This window comes from Arvicanthis niloticus, chromosome 2, assembly GCF_011762505.2.
Source record: "Arvicanthis niloticus isolate mArvNil1 chromosome 2, mArvNil1.pat.X, whole genome shotgun sequence".
Lineage (NCBI taxonomy): Eukaryota > Metazoa > Chordata > Mammalia > Rodentia > Muridae > Arvicanthis > Arvicanthis niloticus.
This window is the reverse complement of record NC_047659.1, coordinates 114,414,831-114,433,939: the sequence shown is the minus strand read 5'-3', so window position 1 is coordinate 114,433,939 and position 19,109 is coordinate 114,414,831. Positions and strand designations below refer to the sequence as shown.

The following is a 19,109-nucleotide window of genomic DNA, read 5'->3' as shown; positions in this document are numbered from 1 at the left end:
CCGAGGCTGCAGCCAGAGACAAGGGCGGGGCTGGTTGCTAGGAAGTCGATTTCCCTGCCAATCATCTGCTCGGCTCCCGATGGGCGGGGCGCGGTTCGCAGCGTCTGTGGTAACGCAATCTGCTGCAGAGGAGCAGTCGTGAGACAGTGAGAGACCAGACAACGGGTTGGCGGCCGCGGAACTGCGTTGGGGGCCCTTTTCTCTGTCCTTGAGGCTGGAGAAAGGTGAGGAGAAGGGCATCTCTCACGGGGTTGGGAAGGAATTAGGCATCTCTGACTGCCTGGCGAGGCCGAGGACGTGACGCGGGTCTGGGTCCTGGTTTGGGCAGCGAGGAGATGGTTCAGGTGAAGGATGTTGGGAGATGGTGGTGGCATGACACTGACACCAGACTGCGGTGTGGACCTAGCGAATCAGCCATCTCTGTCTCCTTCTTGTGAGGTCCAGTGACGACCCCAGATTTCCAAGAGCAGCTAATAGCTAACCGTGAGCACATCAGTCTCTAACCAACGGTGTTTATTTAGAATCTAGTTTTCGGCTACCTTTATTTTAACTGACTCTCACTCGAAGGGAAATGTGAAGGTAGGCAAATCCCTCTACATCTATCCTCATTTCTGAAGGGTCGGATACCTGTAGATTTTATTCTTGGCCCTCAATCTGGAACAATCCAAAAAGGCATTAAATTCGTCTTTTAAAAATATCTCACGTTCCAGAACAAGATGTGTCAAAACGCAAAGATGTTCACGGCAATATTATCAAAATTCCAACTACCAAATTAAAAAAAAAATAACCTCACCATTGTGCAACAAATTGTTACGTGAAAAATTGTAAGCCAGACATGGTGGCACATGTCTTTAATTCCAGCACTTGGGAGGCAGTCTCCTGTCTCCGAAAAAAAAAATGAGGATGCAAAATGTTGATTATAAAAGTGAGATGAATATATACATGATAATTGAATAATTATGTAGCCATGATTATTAAAACAACAGTGCAAGATGCAAATACTGGATTAAGAGGACTCCTCACCTCAAAGAAAAGACCCATAAGGTTTCTGTCCTGCTAGTTATTTACAAAATAGTAGAGCGAATAGGAAATTGTGTTTGTTGGTTTATATTCGTGCTAACTTCCTTTCTATTGAGAGCTGCTGCTCTGCAGTCTTTGCAGTATATTTTCCAAAACACGGTATACTGCAGTGGCAAAGGGGCTTAGAACTTCTTTTAAGATTTGGCTCTAAATAATTCATGCTACGTGCAGTTACTTGCTCCTCTTATGTAATCGGTTGCCTTGAAATCGGGAGAGTGAGTGTGTATGTGTGCACTAGCTGAAGGCGGTGAAGGGTGAATGATCTCGAGAGAACAGAGCTCAGAGCTCTGTTAGTGATGGATTCTGTTCTGCCTCATCCATGGATCCGCCCTTTGAAAGCAGCTCCAGTCTCCTATCAAATTCACCTATTTGCCTTTGTTAGATGTAAAGTATTTAGGTGAATATCCAACTCCAGACCTCAAGAGCAAACATACAGCTAAAATGTAATAATTTCATTAATTAAATGGGGGCATTATCTGTAGGTGATGGCGTATTAATAATATGCTCTTTGGACTTTACTGGTTTGCTGCATTTAAAATAAGTAGTACTCTGTAGTTTTCATGTTTAGGCATAGGTTCATGATGGAATTTTCAATCTATTTCTTATATAAGGAGAAAACATGACTGCTGGTTCAGTGTGTGCCCCTCAGATCATACCTCTGCGAGTGCCTCAGCCTGGAAAAGCTAACCATGAAATTGATACCAATACGCTTTTGGAAATGAAATCTGGTAGGAAGCATATGTATTTTGAATTATTTAAAATAATATTGTCATATTCAGTGTTCATGTGTTACTGATTGATACCTTTGCATGTTTTCTATATTGGGGCTTTAGAAGTTTGTAAATCTTCCACATATTGAAAATGTTCTTTGATGGTTTGTAGAGTGGTATGTATGTGTTTGTTTTTCATGAGACAAGGTCTTATGTAGCCAAGATCAGCCTTGAACTCAACATATAGCCCAGCTGAACTTAAATTTGCAGCAATCCTCCCATCTCACCAGAAGACAAACAGGTTGCTAGTGGCAACACCCTCTTGACTCACCTGGGTCAAGGTTAGATCACCAATTGTGTCCTCAGCCTTTCTCAGGATGCGTATTATTTTTCTGAGATAATAAATTTTACCTACAGATTTTTCTGGTATAAATAGAGATTGAATTCCAGTTTGACAATTTTGCTGGCCTTGGACACATTACTTAATTTTTCTGATTGTCAATGTCCTCATGCTAAGATGGGACAAGCATACCTACCACCTGGAGCCACTTGGAGGATTAGATGAGTTAGTGTATACTGGTACATATCTATTGCCACAGTGAGTGGGTATTATATCTGAGGCAAGCAAGATTTAGCCCATAAATACTTAACTATTAAATTTGTGCATATGCTTATATATAAAATCAATCTAAAGAAGATTCATAAATAAAATATATAAAAGTATTTGTATTAAGTTGTTTAGATTCCAATTACATAGGCATCTATTTAATTTTGATAGTTTAAATGTATCAAAATTATTTATCTGCATTTGAGATCTACTTCTGGGTTTCTTAGTCAACGATTTTGAAGAATAAGCTATATATTATACCATGCTCTCTTTTATCTGAAAGGCTAATGTGTTTAATAATTTATATACATGAACCTAAAACTCTTAGGAGAAGGGCTATTATTAAAATATGATGATATGAATGATAGGGGTTTCTATATTCTCTAATATCTAAATGTCAAATAAATCAAGAGTTCCCACAGTTCAGTACTAAAGAGCATAATAAGCCAGTGGGGAAAAGAGGTGGTAATGTGGAGCACGGCCCTAATGCCAACACTGGGGAGGCCAAGACAGGAGAACTCTGAATCTGAGGCCAATCTGTGCTGCCCAATGAGACTCTTTGGGGTACTGGAAATAGAGACAAAAATGTGTATACATATGGAGATGAAAGGAGAGAATTTGATTTAACATAACATCTATTAGCTTATAATAATATTAAATAAAATAAATCTTAACAATTACAGAAACAAAATAGTAGATAGCACTTAATAGTAAGTCTGCTTATATGTGTATACGCATGTCATGTAAATGTCAGTGTAAAGAAGTTTTATAGATAAGACATATGAACAAATATTTATATTAAAAGACTTAGACCTTAGACTTACAGATACACACACACACACACACACACACATATATACATACATATATTTAGACATATTTATGGGAGAAGGGAGGGAAGGTGGGATGAAAGAAGAGAGTTTAACAGCAGCAAGCTTGTGAGTGTGGCCAGTGCCCTGGGTCCAATCCCCACTGCTGCAAAATTAACAAAGAAAAAATGAAAGAAATAAAGAAAGTAACAAATGTATGTGCAAATATATGTCTTTGCAAATCTCTGTGCAGAATCTAGACTTGAAAATCCTGGTGGAACCTTTGGGAAAAGGAAGGGGAGTGGTTTAGTAAAGTGGGGAGGGGCTAACAGGAGAGGGTAAGACAAGGGTTAATGAGTGTGACAGTGTCGGGATGTAACCCACTGCTTTTCACCGTGAATTTAAGCTAATAATAACAGGAAAGAAAAGATAGGCAAAGGATAAGAAAAAACGTTTCTATAGGTAAGAAAATAAAAATGTCATTTCTATAAATGAAAGTAAGCTTCTACCATGCCTTTATTTGCTTACTGGGAAGAACTTCTCTTCTGTTTAGTTCATTAGAAAGTACTTCATTATTGTCTGAGAAAATAAATTTGGTTGATTGGTTACTGTTTATGTGCCCTCAAATGTATGAAGAAAGAAATATATGGGATAGGACATAGAATTGGTAAACAAAGAGAAGGGAAAATAAAATATAAAGTGTATGTTTGCACGAATATAAAAGTTTTTCAAAGATACCTGATATTCTGTGGGTATCTGGTGTAAGGCCATCTCATTGTTCAGCCATTTTTAACCTTTTGAATTTTTAATTACATCTTTTTTTATGTTTCTAAGAGGTATAGGAATTATTTACTGAGATAGGATAAAATACTTCTTAAGAAATGCTCCAAAAGAGGAGTTTTGCTTTCTGTGTGGTTTATGCTATCTTAAAACTGATCCCTCTTCTATTTGTATTAATACCTATTAGAAGACAGAGACCACAGTGGGTCGGGATTACAGGCTGTGTACCCAGCCCAGCAGAAGGCAAACCACATACCATTAGGTCAATAGGTCAATAAATTTTGTGTATATTAAGATGTTAAAAGCTATTGCCATTTCAACTTGGATATCATTAGTCACTTTCCTTTTCCTAAATCTTTTTCCTACTCCTATTTTCTTTCTTAAGAATACTTATATTTTTATTTTATATGTATGGGTGTTTTTGCCTACATGAATGCCTATGTACCACATGCCTGGTATCTGCTGAGGCCAGAAGAGGGCATCGGGTTCCTTGCTACTGGAGTTACAGACAGTTGTGAGCACTGGAAATCCTTTGTTATTTCTCAAGTTCATTAATCTCTCAAGTACTCAGTTGCCACCTATAGGATGGATACAAATTAGGACCTACCGCATATGGTAATAATATAAATGAATAGATGAAGTGAGCTCATTCATGCAGAGTACTGTGTTAGCACAAATAACAGAATCATTATTCATTTACTGTGTGTGTGTTCTTTTTGACAAACTATAGGTATACAAGGACTTGTTATTTCAGTGTTAATTATGGTTATCCTGTTCTGGATTTTTCAGACACCCCAGATGTCAACATATATTACACCCTGGATGGCAGCAAACCTGACTTCCTAAAGAAAGTTGGTTCTGGTGAAAATAATACATTTAAATATATAAAACCTATCACTCTGCCTGATGGAAAAATACAAGTTAAAGCTGTTGCTGTCTCTAAGTAAGTTAAGAGCATGGTAGGCAAGCAAGTATGGTAGAATCATACTAATATAGATATGCATATGTATGCTATTTTTGGTTCTTAGACACAGGTTTCTCTATATAGCCCTGGCTGTCTTGGAACTCTCTCTGTAGTCCAAGTGGCATTGAACTCAGAGATCCACCTGCCTCTGCCTCCTGAGTGCTGGGATTAAAGGCATGCACCACCACTGCCCAGCTACATTATATTCTAACTTTATTCAGTTCTTCTTGGGAAAATCAATGTGTTAGAAGGCCATTAATGACAAAGTTACACTAATTTCAGCATATATATATATATATATATATACATATATATATATATACATATGTATATATATATACATATGTATATATATATATATATGTATATATATATACATATATATATATATATATATATATATATATATATATAATTGAGGTATAAAGTCCACAGATCTTAAGTATATAGCTCAATCGATGTTGCCTATATTAATAATATTTTTATTTCAAATTCCACACTGGAATTCTAGGGAGAAAGAGCTTTCTCAAGAGTTTCCTTTTGCTCTGAGGAAAGTGCTGTTTAGTGAATGGTTCTTTTCTTCCCTGGGATGGGACATCATTGTTTGTTTCATTTCCTGTTGACTTAACTGATGTTCCAGCTCGTTTTAACTTGTCCAAAGTTCCATTTCAACTTGGAGGTCATTAGCCACTTTTTTTCTAAATCTTCTTATTTTCCACTCCCATTTTCTCTTTTAAGAATTTTTTTTATTCATTTGTATTTGGGTTTTGTTTTTTGAAACAGGTTTTTTTTCTATGTAGCCTTGGCTCTCCTAGAACTCAGTCTATAAACCAGGCTGCTCTTAAATGCTCTTAAACCTTCAAAGATCTGCCTGCCTTCTGAGTGCTGGGACTAAAGGTGGGCACCACCATGCTTGGCCTTGACTATTTTCTTACATTTACTTGTTTACTTTCTCTCCCCTCCACCCCCACCCCGTGTGTGGGTGGGGGAGAAGAAAATTCATTTCATATCAGAATACAAAAAGTATACAGTTGGACAAGAAGGGGAAAGAACTTGGGAACATGCCAGGAAGGGGAGGGTGTTGTTAAAAATTGATGGCCCACACTGGCAATCTAATCCCAGGGTCCACTCACCCTCTGCTTCTTTAAAAGTCTTAGGATCGACAGCATCTGTCTCACCAACATATTTTGTCATGTGTTGGGCGTGATTGTGCAGTTTCCCTTCTCTACCACTGACCTATGCAGGGGTCACAATATATTAAGGCAAGCAGGAACAAAAACTGGAACTATGTGTGGTGTTTTATGACAAAGTAGTGGATATGGACAAGCATCTGTTCACCCCAGAGGGGAAACATAACACAGACCAAAGTAAATCTGCTTCCAAATTTGGCAAAACAGTAAGATTTATAGGGTTATTCCCACGAATATGAGTATGTACTTAAAACAACAGAAATGACTCAAAGACAGCTGGATCACCCAATGCTCACCCTAGTGTGGGTTCCAGCCACAAAAGTTGGATTTCTGCAGCCTACTTTAAAACCAAACTTGCGAGCAGCTTGGCATGTCAGAGTCAAAAAATGTCTCTTCCTGGCAGCTCTGCTGGCCTCTTCCAGGTGGTTTAGCTGGTTTGCGGCCCCTTTGGGGCAGCTTGGCTCATCTGGGACTAACTCTCCCCAGTCCTTACTTCTTATATAAGCTTGGAGAAGGAGGAACTAGACCTAGTAAGTCTAGTTGGTTTGGAGGACTTCTGAAGCTATTGTTGCTTACACTCCTGAGTTTTATCAGCTGCCATGCAGGATGAATGTTTCACCTCCCTTTAACATCCTAAGTCTCAATGAACTTCCCTCCAAGATACAATGTTTCATCTGGAAAGAACTTGCTATGACAGAATTCCACTGTGAGCTTTCAGAGCAACTGAGTACTTCAGGGGCTCAGAGTCCTCTGAGACTAATTATTTTCTTCAGTAGACTCATGAAGGACCCCCAAGTTTTCCAATAGAGTTGATAAAGCAAACAAAAGTTAGCTACCAGCGTATCTCACAGGCCTTCATCTGTAGCTCCTTGAAACACGTACGCGCGCACACACACACACACACACACACACACACACAGCCTTAAAATGTCAACTTACTACCTGGAGGGTATGATGCAAGCTTGTTGTATAGAGACCCTGTTCAGGCGGCAATGCAGTGAAGAGACCTGAATGCCATGTCCACAGGCAGCAAAGGCAGAGAGAACTCTGGGAGAAGTCACTGAGTCTATAGAAACAATATAGGACTTGGAAACTGTACTAGCTAATTTGTGTTAATATGACCCAAATACCCGAGAACAAATGAAAAAGGAAGACTTATTTTGACTCATAATTTCAGAGGTGTTACCCCATCAACGTGGAAAAGGAGGAGTAAAAGAGAAATGGTCATATTATGGCCACCAGGAAGGAAACAAAAAAAAAAAAGGGAATACAGGAAAGAAAAATATATATGTGACTACAGGAAAGGGCCAGGGCAAGCTGTAATCTATGTGGATGCGCCTGCTGGTGACCTGCTTCCTCCAGAGGTCCCTCCTGCCTTTCACTGTTTCCCAATAATGCCATCATATGGATTTTTTCAAGGGATGGTCTATCAATTAAGTCAAGACGCAGCACACAGACATCCCCAGAGTGTGCCTTACTTATTCCTTAGGCCTTTCTCAATCCAATTGAGTTGACAAGATTATCACCACAGAGATTTGAAGATTTTAACCCATACTTAATCATATAGTCAGTGTGACCTTGATCAGGTGGCCTTCTGACTTTCATTTTCTTTATGTTAGTCCTCATTTCTGAGGCTACTAGAATTTCAGATCTGGCTCTAGTCTTAGAACTCAAGAGTTTGTGCTGGATGAATAAAATGGGAATTAATCCTTGTCTGTTCCAAAAGTCAAGGTTCTCTGGGCATAATTCCTCTCCCGTGACATATATGTCAGAAACCTTTTGGGGTACTGGGAAGATGGCTCAATGGGTTAAATGCCAGCTGTACAAACATGAGGACCTGAGTTTGGATCCCTTGTACCCACTTAAAAGCCAGACAAGTGCCTGGAGCCCAGATGTAAGTAGCAGTAGACACAGGCAGATCTCTGGGTCACTGACAGCCAGCATAGCTGAATAGGTGAACCCTGGGTTCAGTGAGTGACTCCTCTTAAAGAAAACAAAGTAGAGGCCAGACTTAGTGGCTCATGCCTTTAATCTCAGCAATTGGAAGGCAAAGGCAGGTGGGTCTCTAAGTTTGGGGCCAGCAGGATCTATAAAGCGAGTTCCAGGGCAGACAGAGCCCCACAGAGAAACTTTGTCTCAAAAAATGAATAAATAGGGGGGCTGGTGAGATGGCTCAGTGGTTAAGAGCACTGACTGCTCTTCCAAAGGTCATGAGTTCAAATCCCAGCAACCACATGGTGGCTCACAACCATCCATAATGAGATCTGATGCCCTCATATGGGTGTCTGAAGACAGCTACAGTGTACTTACACAAAATAAATAAATAAATTCTTTAAAAAATGAATAAATAAATGAGAGAGAGAGAGAGAGAGAGAGAGAGAGAGAGAGAGAGAGAGAGAGAGAGAGAGAGAAGGAGACCAGGGCAGACAGGGCTCCACAGAGAAACCTTGTCTCAAAAATCAAATAAATAAATCAGTAAATAAATAAATGAGAGAGAGACCTGTGGAAGATGACTCAGTGGATAAAGGTGCTTGCGGTACAGCACATGATTGTGTTTTATTTCCAGAATCCATGTCAGAAGCTGAGTGCCATATTATAATCTGTAATCCCAGTACTCCTACAGCAAGATGGAAGGCAATGATAGATGAATCATCCAGAAACTTCCAGGCCAAATAGGCTGGGGTAGATATCTCAGAAATCACAGGAGCCACCCCCTACCTCAGAATAGGATGGATGAAGAGAACCAACTTCTGAAACGTGTCCTCTGACCTCTTCATACATGCTGTGGCCCATTGTCTCCCACTCCCTATGTTGTATGCACTTACGCATACAGTAAATAAAATGAACAAAGTAGAGAGTGATAAAGGAAGATACCTGATCCATATCTAGCCTACATACACACACAGACACACACACACACACACACACGTGTGCATGTAACTCATATTCACATACTTACACCACAGAAACATGCACATTCAGTATGTGTGTACGTATGCAAAAAACATTTTAGTTGCCACTCTGCATCTTATTTGCTATTAGCATCTAGTGTGTAATGGGTAGACTTACAGCTGGTCATTTTATAATGATGAGGATAGCCTCTATGAAAAATGAGTATCTAGACAGCATATTATTATTTTCAATAGGCTGAGAAGACAACCCAAACCAAATTGTGAATTCCCACTGACCCAGCTTTGTAATTTCCCTGTAGTCATACAGAAAATTCTGTTTTGTAATGCTGAAGATTGAACTCAGGGCCTTGCCCATTCTAGGGAGACATATTATGACTTATGCTATACCCAAGATCTTTAATTCTGGTATTTCATTGAAAGGATAGTGTAGTGTGCCACCACCGCCCGGCCCTGAATGCCCCTTCAGGAACCTTAGAGAAGTGTGTTAATAAGGACAGCTGAGATGAATGAAGTAGCTCAGGCATAGATCATCTTACGAGTGTTCAGACGGAAGTTGCAGCTTTGGTTTTATGTTTTAAGTGATGTGAGTCCCTCCAGGCACCAAATGTGGAGGTAGTCACTAAACATAGAAAGCCACATAAGTTGATATGTTTTTCTTTTCTTTTGTTTTTTAAATATTTATTTATTATGTATACAGCATTCTGCTTACATGTATGTCTGCAGGCCAGAAGAGGGCACCAGATCTCATTATAGATGGTTGTAAGCCACCATGTGGTTGTTAGGAATTGAACTCAGGACCTCTGGAAGAGCAGGCAATGTTCTTAACCTCTGAGCCATCTCTGTTGTTATATTTTTAACACTGTAGTTCAGATATTGTTATTTAGATGGATTCCATACTTCTGAGTTTTTGACCTTCTAAAATAGAGCTTAAAACCTCTATATTATGTTAGATATTTCTCAACTATATTAGAATTGATGTTTATATATTTATGATTTTACATAAAGAATTTTAAGCCTTTGGGGACATTTATTTGCCTAGAGTTTCAAAGTCTTTAGAAATATTTTTTAGAATGTGTAAAATCTGAGAAACTACCAAAACACAAGGAAAATCAGAGATCAATCTAAATGTCAACAAGAACAAGGCAAGCAAAGGACACAAAGAAAGCAGGTGATTGACGTTCACAAGTGGTGAGAGCCAGGCAGATCAGCCTGAGTCAGGGCTATGAGTGACCCATAATGCACAGGCATGCAAAGAAAATAACAGGAAGCTATGTTCCACTGAGCTTTCAGAGCAGGTAAGTCATACTGACAGTTAATCCCACAGACTCTGCAAGACTGTGATGGTGATATGACAGAGGGTCTACCCACCTCCAACATCAGCTTCTCCTAAAGAAATGGTGCCTGTGAATTTTAGCCAGGTACATGGTTGCCTAATAGGTATCTCCTAATCTTCCTTGAAGATAGTTCTGAGTATATCACCAGGCTGTGGCTCATGTAGAAGAAACATGTGAAATTTCCAGGCTCTGTCTTTAAGGGAGACACAGTAGGCTTTGCTTTCCACTGTCTGGAATGTGGATGTCAACCATGGTTCATGAGAACAAATGCAATGTGCTTGGGATGATAGAAGAAGGAGCTAGAAAGTTGACCCTATGACATCTGTATCACTTTTCTTAGTGCTATGACAAAAATACCTGACAAAAGCAACAGTAGAGGCAAGGGTTTATTTTGTCTCACAGTTTGAGGGTCTATCAGGGAAGTGAATTCATGGTACAGGATCATGAGACAGCAGGTTGCATTGCATCTGCAGTCAGGAACCAGAGTGGCAGGGTGTTGGGGATGTCAGAGCTCACCTCACTTGTTTCTTTATTGAAGTGCAGGACTCTAGCCCACATCCAGGGTGGATCTACTTATCTTAACCCAATATAGGAAATCTCATAGACATGCCCAGAGGCTTGTTTCTTTTGTGAGTCTAGAGCCCATCAACAATCAACATTACAACATTTCTACTCTATACTATCTGTCTTAGTGTTCTATTCCTGTCAAGAGACACCTTGACCACAACTCTTATCAAAGAAAGCATTTAACTGGGTGCTTGCTTACAGCTTTGTTTGGTCCATTATCATCATAGTGGGAAGCATACAGGCAGACATTGGCACAGTAGCTCAGAACTATATCCTGATCCATAGGCAGAGAGAGACTCTGGGCTTGCCATAGGCTTTTGAACCCTCAAGGCCCATCCCCAGTGACACTCTTCCTCCAACAAGGCCACACCATCTAATCTTTCAAATTGAGCCACTCCCCAGTGACCAAATCATATGAGCCTATAGGGTTATTCTCATTCAAACCAGCACACCATCTTTGCCTGCTTACACTTGTCACTTCTGCTTTGTTCTTTTGGGTGTTTGTTTGTTTGTTTGTTTGTTTGTTTGTTTGTTTTCTGAGACAAGGTTTCTGTATCTAGCCCTGGCTATGCTGGAACTCACTTTGCAGACCAGGCTGGCCTTAAACTCACATAGATCAGCATGTCGCTGCTTCCCCAAGTACTGGGACTAAAGATGTGAACCACCTCACCTAGTACTTTTTTTTCCCCAGTCATTATTTTGGTTCTGGTTATAGTAGCCAACCCATGTCCTAATACACAAGGAGCATCTCAAGCAAGTGTCTACTGAGAACATAAGTGACAATATCCAATGCTATCGATATGTGGAGAAATCAGAACCCTTATATAATGTCCTTGGGATATGCATTATGTGATGATTCATTTGGGGTTGAGGTGTGTGTGTGTGTGTGTGTGTGTGTGTGTGTGTGTGTGTGTACACTTGACTCTCCATCATATTGACCTTTGGCCAGTCACTGATTGATGTCTGAGGGCCCAGCCCACTATGGGTGGTGTCACTCCCAAGCAGAAGGTCCTGGGTTGTATAAGGGTAGGTGAGCATGTCTTGGGAAGCAAGCCAGTAAACAGCGTTCCCCCCACAGTCTCTGCTTCAGTTCCTGCCTCCGAGTTTCTGCCTTGAGTTCCTGCCCTAAGTTCCCTCAATGATGGGTGTAAACTATCAGCCAAGTAAGCCTGTTCCTCCCACAAGTTGTTTTGGTCTTGGAGTTTTAGCCCAGCAGTAGAGAACCAAAGTAGGACAGCACCAACACTCAAATCCATGGTGCTGAATGCTAGCGTTCCAAGGAGTGCAAACGCTGGGTATCCACCCACACAAACCTTGTATGCATCCATGTTGTTAAAATGACAGTAATAGAAGTGAACACTACTTTATTTTTTAAAAAGAACTCAACACTGAGGTCGTTGAACATTTTAAATATAAACACTTAAGTACATTTTTGGATATAAATACCATGTATTTCATGATAAGTAAATAGAAAAAGACTAGAAATAATTACAAAGAAGATGCTTCATAGCGGGCCCATTTTAAAAACAACAGCGGTCCTTTAAGAAAAATCACTTTAACCTTTTTATTAGAGATTTCTGTTGGCCTTCTATTAATTAGCTATCCATTGTCTGTGCCCTTGTAGTGTTGATTGTGTTTGTATTTTTTTATTTTTATTTTATGTGTTAAGAGTGTTTTGCCTACCTGTTTACCACATGCATCCAATGCCCCTGGAGGCCAGAGAAGGGCATCAGATGCCCTGGAGCTGGGATTACAGACCGTTGTAAGCCACCATATGGATGGTTGGAATTTAATTCAGGTCCTTTGGAGGAGCAGCCAGTGCTGTTACCCACTGAGCCTTCTTTCCAGTCCCTGTTGCATTTATTTTTATCACTGGATTATAGGAGAGCTTCTCCAGGCCATATAGGACTGACAGAGGGGAAAAGCAGAGGGACTAAGTATTTTCCTGGAAATTGTTTGGGTTTGGGTCTTGCTATGCAGCACTAGCTAGTCTTAAGCTTGGAGGGATCTTCTTATCCTAGCCTTCTGATGCTGAGATTACAGATATGCACCTCTATGCCTGGATCTCCAGGAATGTTTTTGAAGATCCAGAGCAGACCTAGAATGTCAATGCCAAAAATGCAAGCCACTTCTGTGGGCTTGAGCTCCTTGGAGCTGAGGCCAGTACACTGAGCATTCGGGCCACCACAAGGAGCCAGGCGGGGTGGGAAGGAGTGCTGCACACTGGCCGGGGCTCTGTGAACACCACTGGGCAGGAGCAGGGTCTAGAATACCATAGCCAGTGCTGAAGGCTGACATTACCCCAACCCTTCACCCCCAAAACCTCCTTAGCTGGAAGCGTATTTTAACTTTTCCAGCTGAAAATATCACACATTTAGGGGACACATTAAGGAGCTTTAGCATTATAACTGCTCGCCACCTCTCCCTGAGTGTTTGTATAATATACCCTTTCCTTTTTCAAAATATGATTTTCAGAGACTGCAGACAGAGTGGGATTGTGACAAAGGTGTTTCAGGTGGACTATGAACCACCGAAGATGGTCTCTCCCGACGACAATGTTGAAGATGCTCTCAAGGGGTTCTCAAAGCAGGCAAGTAATGAAGCCAACGAGTTTTCAGATTATCCCTATATTTTTCATCCTTTCTTGCTCAATGGGCACATCTTCCCTTCCATTACATCACTTCTACTCACAGTCAGATCCGTGTGATTAAGGTCAGTATCAGCCATTGTGAAGAATCTTCACTGATTCCCAGACTTGGTCAAGCCTTCTTCTAAGACCAAAATTCTGACTCAGCACCATCACTGCCTGTGTTCAAGTGTCTGCAGTGACTCTATCTGTGAATGAGACCGTTAGGCTGCCACCCAAGAATCAGTTTCTGTGTTCACCCAGCATTTGTGCTCTGTGAACTCTGCATAAAATGCAGATAAATGAGCTGCTTACATCGTCTCTGTCCCTCATCATGCTTTCTCTGGGGGAAAAACTGATCTGAGTAGGTGAGTTCTTGGATTCTTGTCAGCCTTTTCTATTTACAAGCTCCGAGGTAACAGTAAGCAGGCCTACCATACTTTCTGGCATAGCATAGGGGCAGGCAAGGAAGGGCAATGGGTATATATTTGGGGAATGGAGTAGCCAGGCTAGTAGACCATTGCAGTGTGTATTGACCTCTATTAGTTAAAGTCTTCACCCCACAAAAGCTGCAAATCTGCACTTCTTTGGAGAATTAATCTGATATATCTAAGAAGGGTGTTTGAAACATCAGTCCTGAGTTGCTGGCACCAGTGATCCAGGTAGTAGGCTCAGAGATAGGGCAACCGACAAAGAGGTTTTAATCATGGGGTACTTGTTGAGAGTGACTGAGAAGGTTTGTGGGGTATTACTTAAGTCCAGTGGTAGCCCCGAGACCAGAGCACATGTTGTGGGACAGAGCAGTGGATGACGTGGATGAGGCAGACTTGTAGTGTGGTTATCACAGTGACGATATGCAGGCCAGTGGAGACTCAGGTCTGGATCAGATAGAAGAGACAGAGTCCACAAAAGACCAGGGAGAAGGGAGTTTGGAGCACTGCCTGGGCAGTTAGTGAGCATGAGGCTTTTCTTTTTGGTCTGAACTCACCCTATTTTTGCCCTCTGACTCTTTTTTCTCCCCTCTGATATTACTGTTTCTGATAATAGCACTATCCGTGTGCTCTCCTGTTGGCTGCTTTACCTGGCGAGGCCTAACAAGGCCTACCAGCCAGATGCCGGCGCCCCAAGTAATCTAGACACAAAGCTGTGGGTTTCTAAAGGAAACAGATATTCTGTATAAAAACTGCTATAACCCCTTTCAAGTAAGAAGTGAAGCTGGGCAGTGGTAGCGCACGCCTTTAATCCCAGCACTTGGGAGGCAGAGGCAGGCGGATTTCTGAGTTCGAGGCCAGCCTGGTCTACAGAGTGAGTTCCAGGACAGCCAGGGCTACACAGAGAAACCCTGTCTCGAAAAACAAAACAACAACAACAACAACAAAAAACCCCAAAATCAAGAAGTGTTCACCATGACATTGTCTCTATTGTGACTTCTAATTTTCATACTCTAAATGTATATATAATCAAGTAATATGTAATCTCTTCATTCCTAGGAATTAAAAAATGGGTTTGTCGGACCAAAACTAAGGAAGAAGTATAAGAATGCTGAAAATAAATCAACTTGGAACGTTAACCTTAGACGGCTTGCAGGTATGGTAAGGCAGAAGGAAACCCACTAAGCAGGATTCCTGCTTGCTCACTGCATGCTTTCTGTGTCCTTGTGTTGAAATAAGAAAACCAGGAAGGCACGATACAATTTGATTTTTTAAATTTATTCTAGCTAATAGATCAAGACTATAAGAGATAAGCAAGCAGACTAATAAATTTGATTTATTGAATAATTATATTGAAGGAACCATGGTACACCTCACCAAAGAAATAAAGAATCACTGGGTTTAGGGAATGGATGCTGTTTGGGTAAAATTTAAACAAAAGCAAGGTTTTGATAGAGTCGAGCCAAACTGAGCTGCACAGCAGGGGTCAGCATCAGCTATGGACTCAGGCTTGGTTACTTTGGAAACTACAAAGGTGCATGTAGATAGAATGTGTTCAGGACATGGCTAAAAATGAGCCTGCTTTTTTATGTCATGGTAAGCCAGCAAAATAGCTTATCAGGTAAGGTAAAGGCATTTGCCATAGAGACCCGATGGCCCGATTTAATCCTGGGAGCCCACGTGTATTGAGACAACTGACTCCCAAAAGCTGGCCTCTGTAGCATGCATGCACCCTACACACAAATAACAGCAACACTAGTGTTAGGGGTTGTGTTTATTTCGTTTCTAAAAACAACAACAAAGTGACTCGGGTCTTCTAAGAAAAGTTGAGTTCTTACATGAATTCGGGCAGCAAAGGTTCTGGAGTCTTCAGTAAATAAGCCATACAAAGAGGAGGCTGTCATGGGTTTTGTTTCTTTTCTTTTCTTTCTTTCTCTTTCTTTTTTGTTGAAATAATGTTATTTGCTAACTTTGCAATTGGTGTGTTTTGTTTTCTTAGCTTGATATGGAATATTATAGGATGAATGCATCAAGGAAGGTTATTTTCTTAGACTTGGTCAATTATTTCTTTCTCAGTTTTATTTCACTGACTCGGGGAGGGTGACATTATAGTATTTGCTGCTAGGGAAAGAATGTGGCGTGGTCTTTTACTGGAAGTTTCTAGCTATGAGGACATATTTATATGGTTTTATATGGTAATGATATCACAAAACAATATTTTTAATATCATTATAGACCTCAAGGTAGATGAAAGAGCAGACCCTAAAACTCTGAAAGATCTTCGCTTCGCAGAGAGGCCACTGGAAATCCCAGCCTACCATGAGGGAGCGAGTGCTCGACTACATACTCACCAGGCCCAGGTAACATCAGTGGAAATTCATTAGGGTAGCAAAAATGCCCCAGGCATCTTAATGCTTCCCAGTATACTCTCAGACAGCCTTCTCTCAAACTTTAGCCATGTTGCAGGCAGTGTCCCAGCTCTGGAAATACTGTGTGCAAAGGGAAAACCCTTCCTATTCATAGAGCTGTCCTTTTACTTGAGCCAGGTAAATAATAATCAAGTAAATAGCTACATAATTCTTTTTTGAGACAGGTCTCTCTGTGAAGCCCTGATCATCCTGGAACTTGGTCTGTATACCAGACTGGCCTTGCACCCAGAGGTTCACCAGCCTCTGCCTTCTGAGTGCCAGGATTAAAGGCATGAGCCACCACCACCCAGCTACACACAAAAAGTTTTAATCAGACAAACTGGGTGGTGGGGTAGCACAGTGGTTCTCAAAGGTGCTTTCTTGCACCTGCATAATTATAATCACATAGAAGTTCATTCAAAGTGTATGTTCTCAGGTCTCACACCAGCCCTAAAACAGAGACTCTCTCTGGGCATGAGGCCAGTATCTACATTTTAAATGTCCATCCTTCTGGCCTGATATTGATTTCAGGGTTAGGCAGCAAAGTAGAGGATAAATAATCCGTGACAGCTAGCTTTAGGGTGAAGTTACAAAGTCTGTGGGTTCTGTGATATCGAATGCCAGAGGTACCCAGAGTGGTCGTTTTTCATCTGCAGCCAGCCAGTGACAAGGACTTCCTGTTCACTATTGCCACCTGATGAATTTGCATGAAAATCAGAAACCTGCATCTTCATGTCTACTAACCTAGCTTAAAGTCTGAGAATCAATCCAGAACCTGAACCAGTGTAGGAGAAAATATTTACGTGTATAGGCCAAATGAACTTCAGTGTCTCACAGTATGTAGCCGATAGGCCACCAGTTTATGATTTCTGATATAGGCCGTGTTTGAGGTAATACAAAAACATTAAACAAAGAACAACAATAACAACCAACACCGAAAACAATAACAAAATCACTCTGAATGATCCCCATTGTCTACAGAATAAAGTGAAACCCCAAGCTTCAGTGCCCACAGTATTGATGTGAACTCAAGTCAAATGGCTTTGAGCTTCAGCATCCACTCAAGAATGAGTATTGTGACCCCTCACATGCTGCACTGACAGCACCCTTCCTCTAGGATATGTCCCAAATCCATGCCTGAATCCAGTCACGGGAATATCAAACAAAGCCAGATTCCATAGTCATGCCATAGGCTATGAATTGCTATGAGTTAACTGTCATATTCTTCTTGTTTTGTTCTTAGACGGAATCTTACTATATAGTCCTGGCTGGTCTGAAACTATGCAGGCTGGCCTCGAATTTGTGGTAATCCTCATACATCTGCTTCTTCTTCTTTTTTTTTTTTTAATTAAAACATAACCACATCACTTCCCCTTCCCTTTCCTCCTTCCAACCCGTGTCATGTAACATCCCCTGTCCCCAACTCTCTCTCCAAACCACAGACTAGTTCTCGATTGTTTTATATATTGAGGTCTCACGGGTGATAGATTCTGCCTCTTGAATGCTGGGATTGCAGGCATGCACCACTTACCTGGCTGACCTATTGCTCCTTAAAAATGTTCAAGGCAAGAAAAATGGAGAAGCTGAGTGGTGCTGGCACATGCCTCTAGTCCTAGCACTCGAGAGGCAGAGACAGGCGGGTATCTGTGAGTTCAAGGCCAGGTTTTTCTACAAATTAAGTTCCAAGAAACTTGGAACCCTGTCTCAAAAAACCAAAACCAAACCAAACCAAACAAAATGAAAACCAACAACAAGGGAGGGAGGGAGGGAGGGAGGGAGGGAGGGAGGGAGGGAGGGGAAGAGAGATGACAAAGAAAAGAAGAAAGACTGAGAAGCACTTCAAATTACAGGCAACAGGGCTGGAGAGATGGCTCAGTGGTTAAGAGCACAGACTGCTCTTCCAGAGGTCCTGAGTTCACTTCCCAGCAACCACATGGTGGCTCTCAACCATCTATAATGGGATCGGATGCCTTCTTCTGGTGTGTCTGAAGACAGCTACAGTGTACTCATATACATAAAATAAATAAATCTTTTAAAAAAAATTACAAGCCACGACGTAGACATGACATGGGATCAGATCCCAGACTAGGAAAGCAATATGTAGCTATAAAGGACACCAGTGGTGTAACCAACAGGGTCTGAATGTGGATCTGTGGATTAGATAACAGCATCACTCGTAACTTTGCTGACTTTGGTGTATGGTGCTCTTGGGAAATGCACACTCAGCTACTTAGGGCAAAGGGAGATACTGCTTACAGCTTATTTTCATATGACTCAGAGAATAAAGATATACGTAGAAAATGTTGACCTAAGTCATTGTTTAGCCTAGGGAACAGGAGTTATTTTTGCTATTTTGATAACTTTTTTAAAAGACTGATTTATCCAAATAAGATGCTATGTGCTCAGTGTGGTGGTTTACTTCTTTAATCATTGGTTTCGGGAGGCAGAGGCAGGAGAAAAACATGGCCAACATAGCAAGACCCTGTCTCAAAATAGTATTTCAAAAGTATAATGGAATGGGCTGCATAGCACAACTCAGAGTGTTACTGTGAATGTCAAGGAGATAATGGCTGCTGTATGCCAGTGTGTTTTACATCAGTAGTAGTATGGCTAGCTTCTCCCCTTCATCTTTCTTTTTTAGACATCCTTTCTTTCCCATATTGTCGTCCACAATAAGCCATATGTGTCCCA

The 19,109-nt window shown here is 41.0% G+C and overlaps 1 protein-coding gene across 16 annotated transcripts in view; it reads left to right on the top strand.

The window, feature by feature from the left end:
• Positions 1-19: 19 nt before the first annotated feature.
• Positions 20-19,109, top strand: part of Dzank1 (double zinc ribbon and ankyrin repeat domains 1) — a 56,605-nt gene continuing 37,515 nt past the window's right edge. For 13 of the 16 annotated variants that reach the window (XM_076929893.1, XM_034494910.2, XM_076929891.1 and 10 more), the window contains exons 1-6: positions 45-224; positions 1,692-1,808; positions 4,776-4,929; positions 13,429-13,543; positions 15,070-15,166; positions 16,246-16,370. In XM_076929893.1, coding sequence (XP_076786008.1) covers positions 1,700-1,808; positions 4,776-4,929; positions 13,429-13,543; positions 15,070-15,166; positions 16,246-16,370 — 600 coding nt within the window. In that variant the 5' untranslated portion in view covers positions 45-224; positions 1,692-1,699. Of the gene's footprint in view, positions 225-327; positions 580-1,691; positions 1,809-4,775; positions 4,930-13,428; positions 13,544-15,069; positions 15,167-16,245; positions 16,371-19,109 lie in introns of those variants that run through there. The other 3 variants (XM_034494911.2, XM_076929888.1, XM_076929886.1) reach the window with 3 other exon arrangements.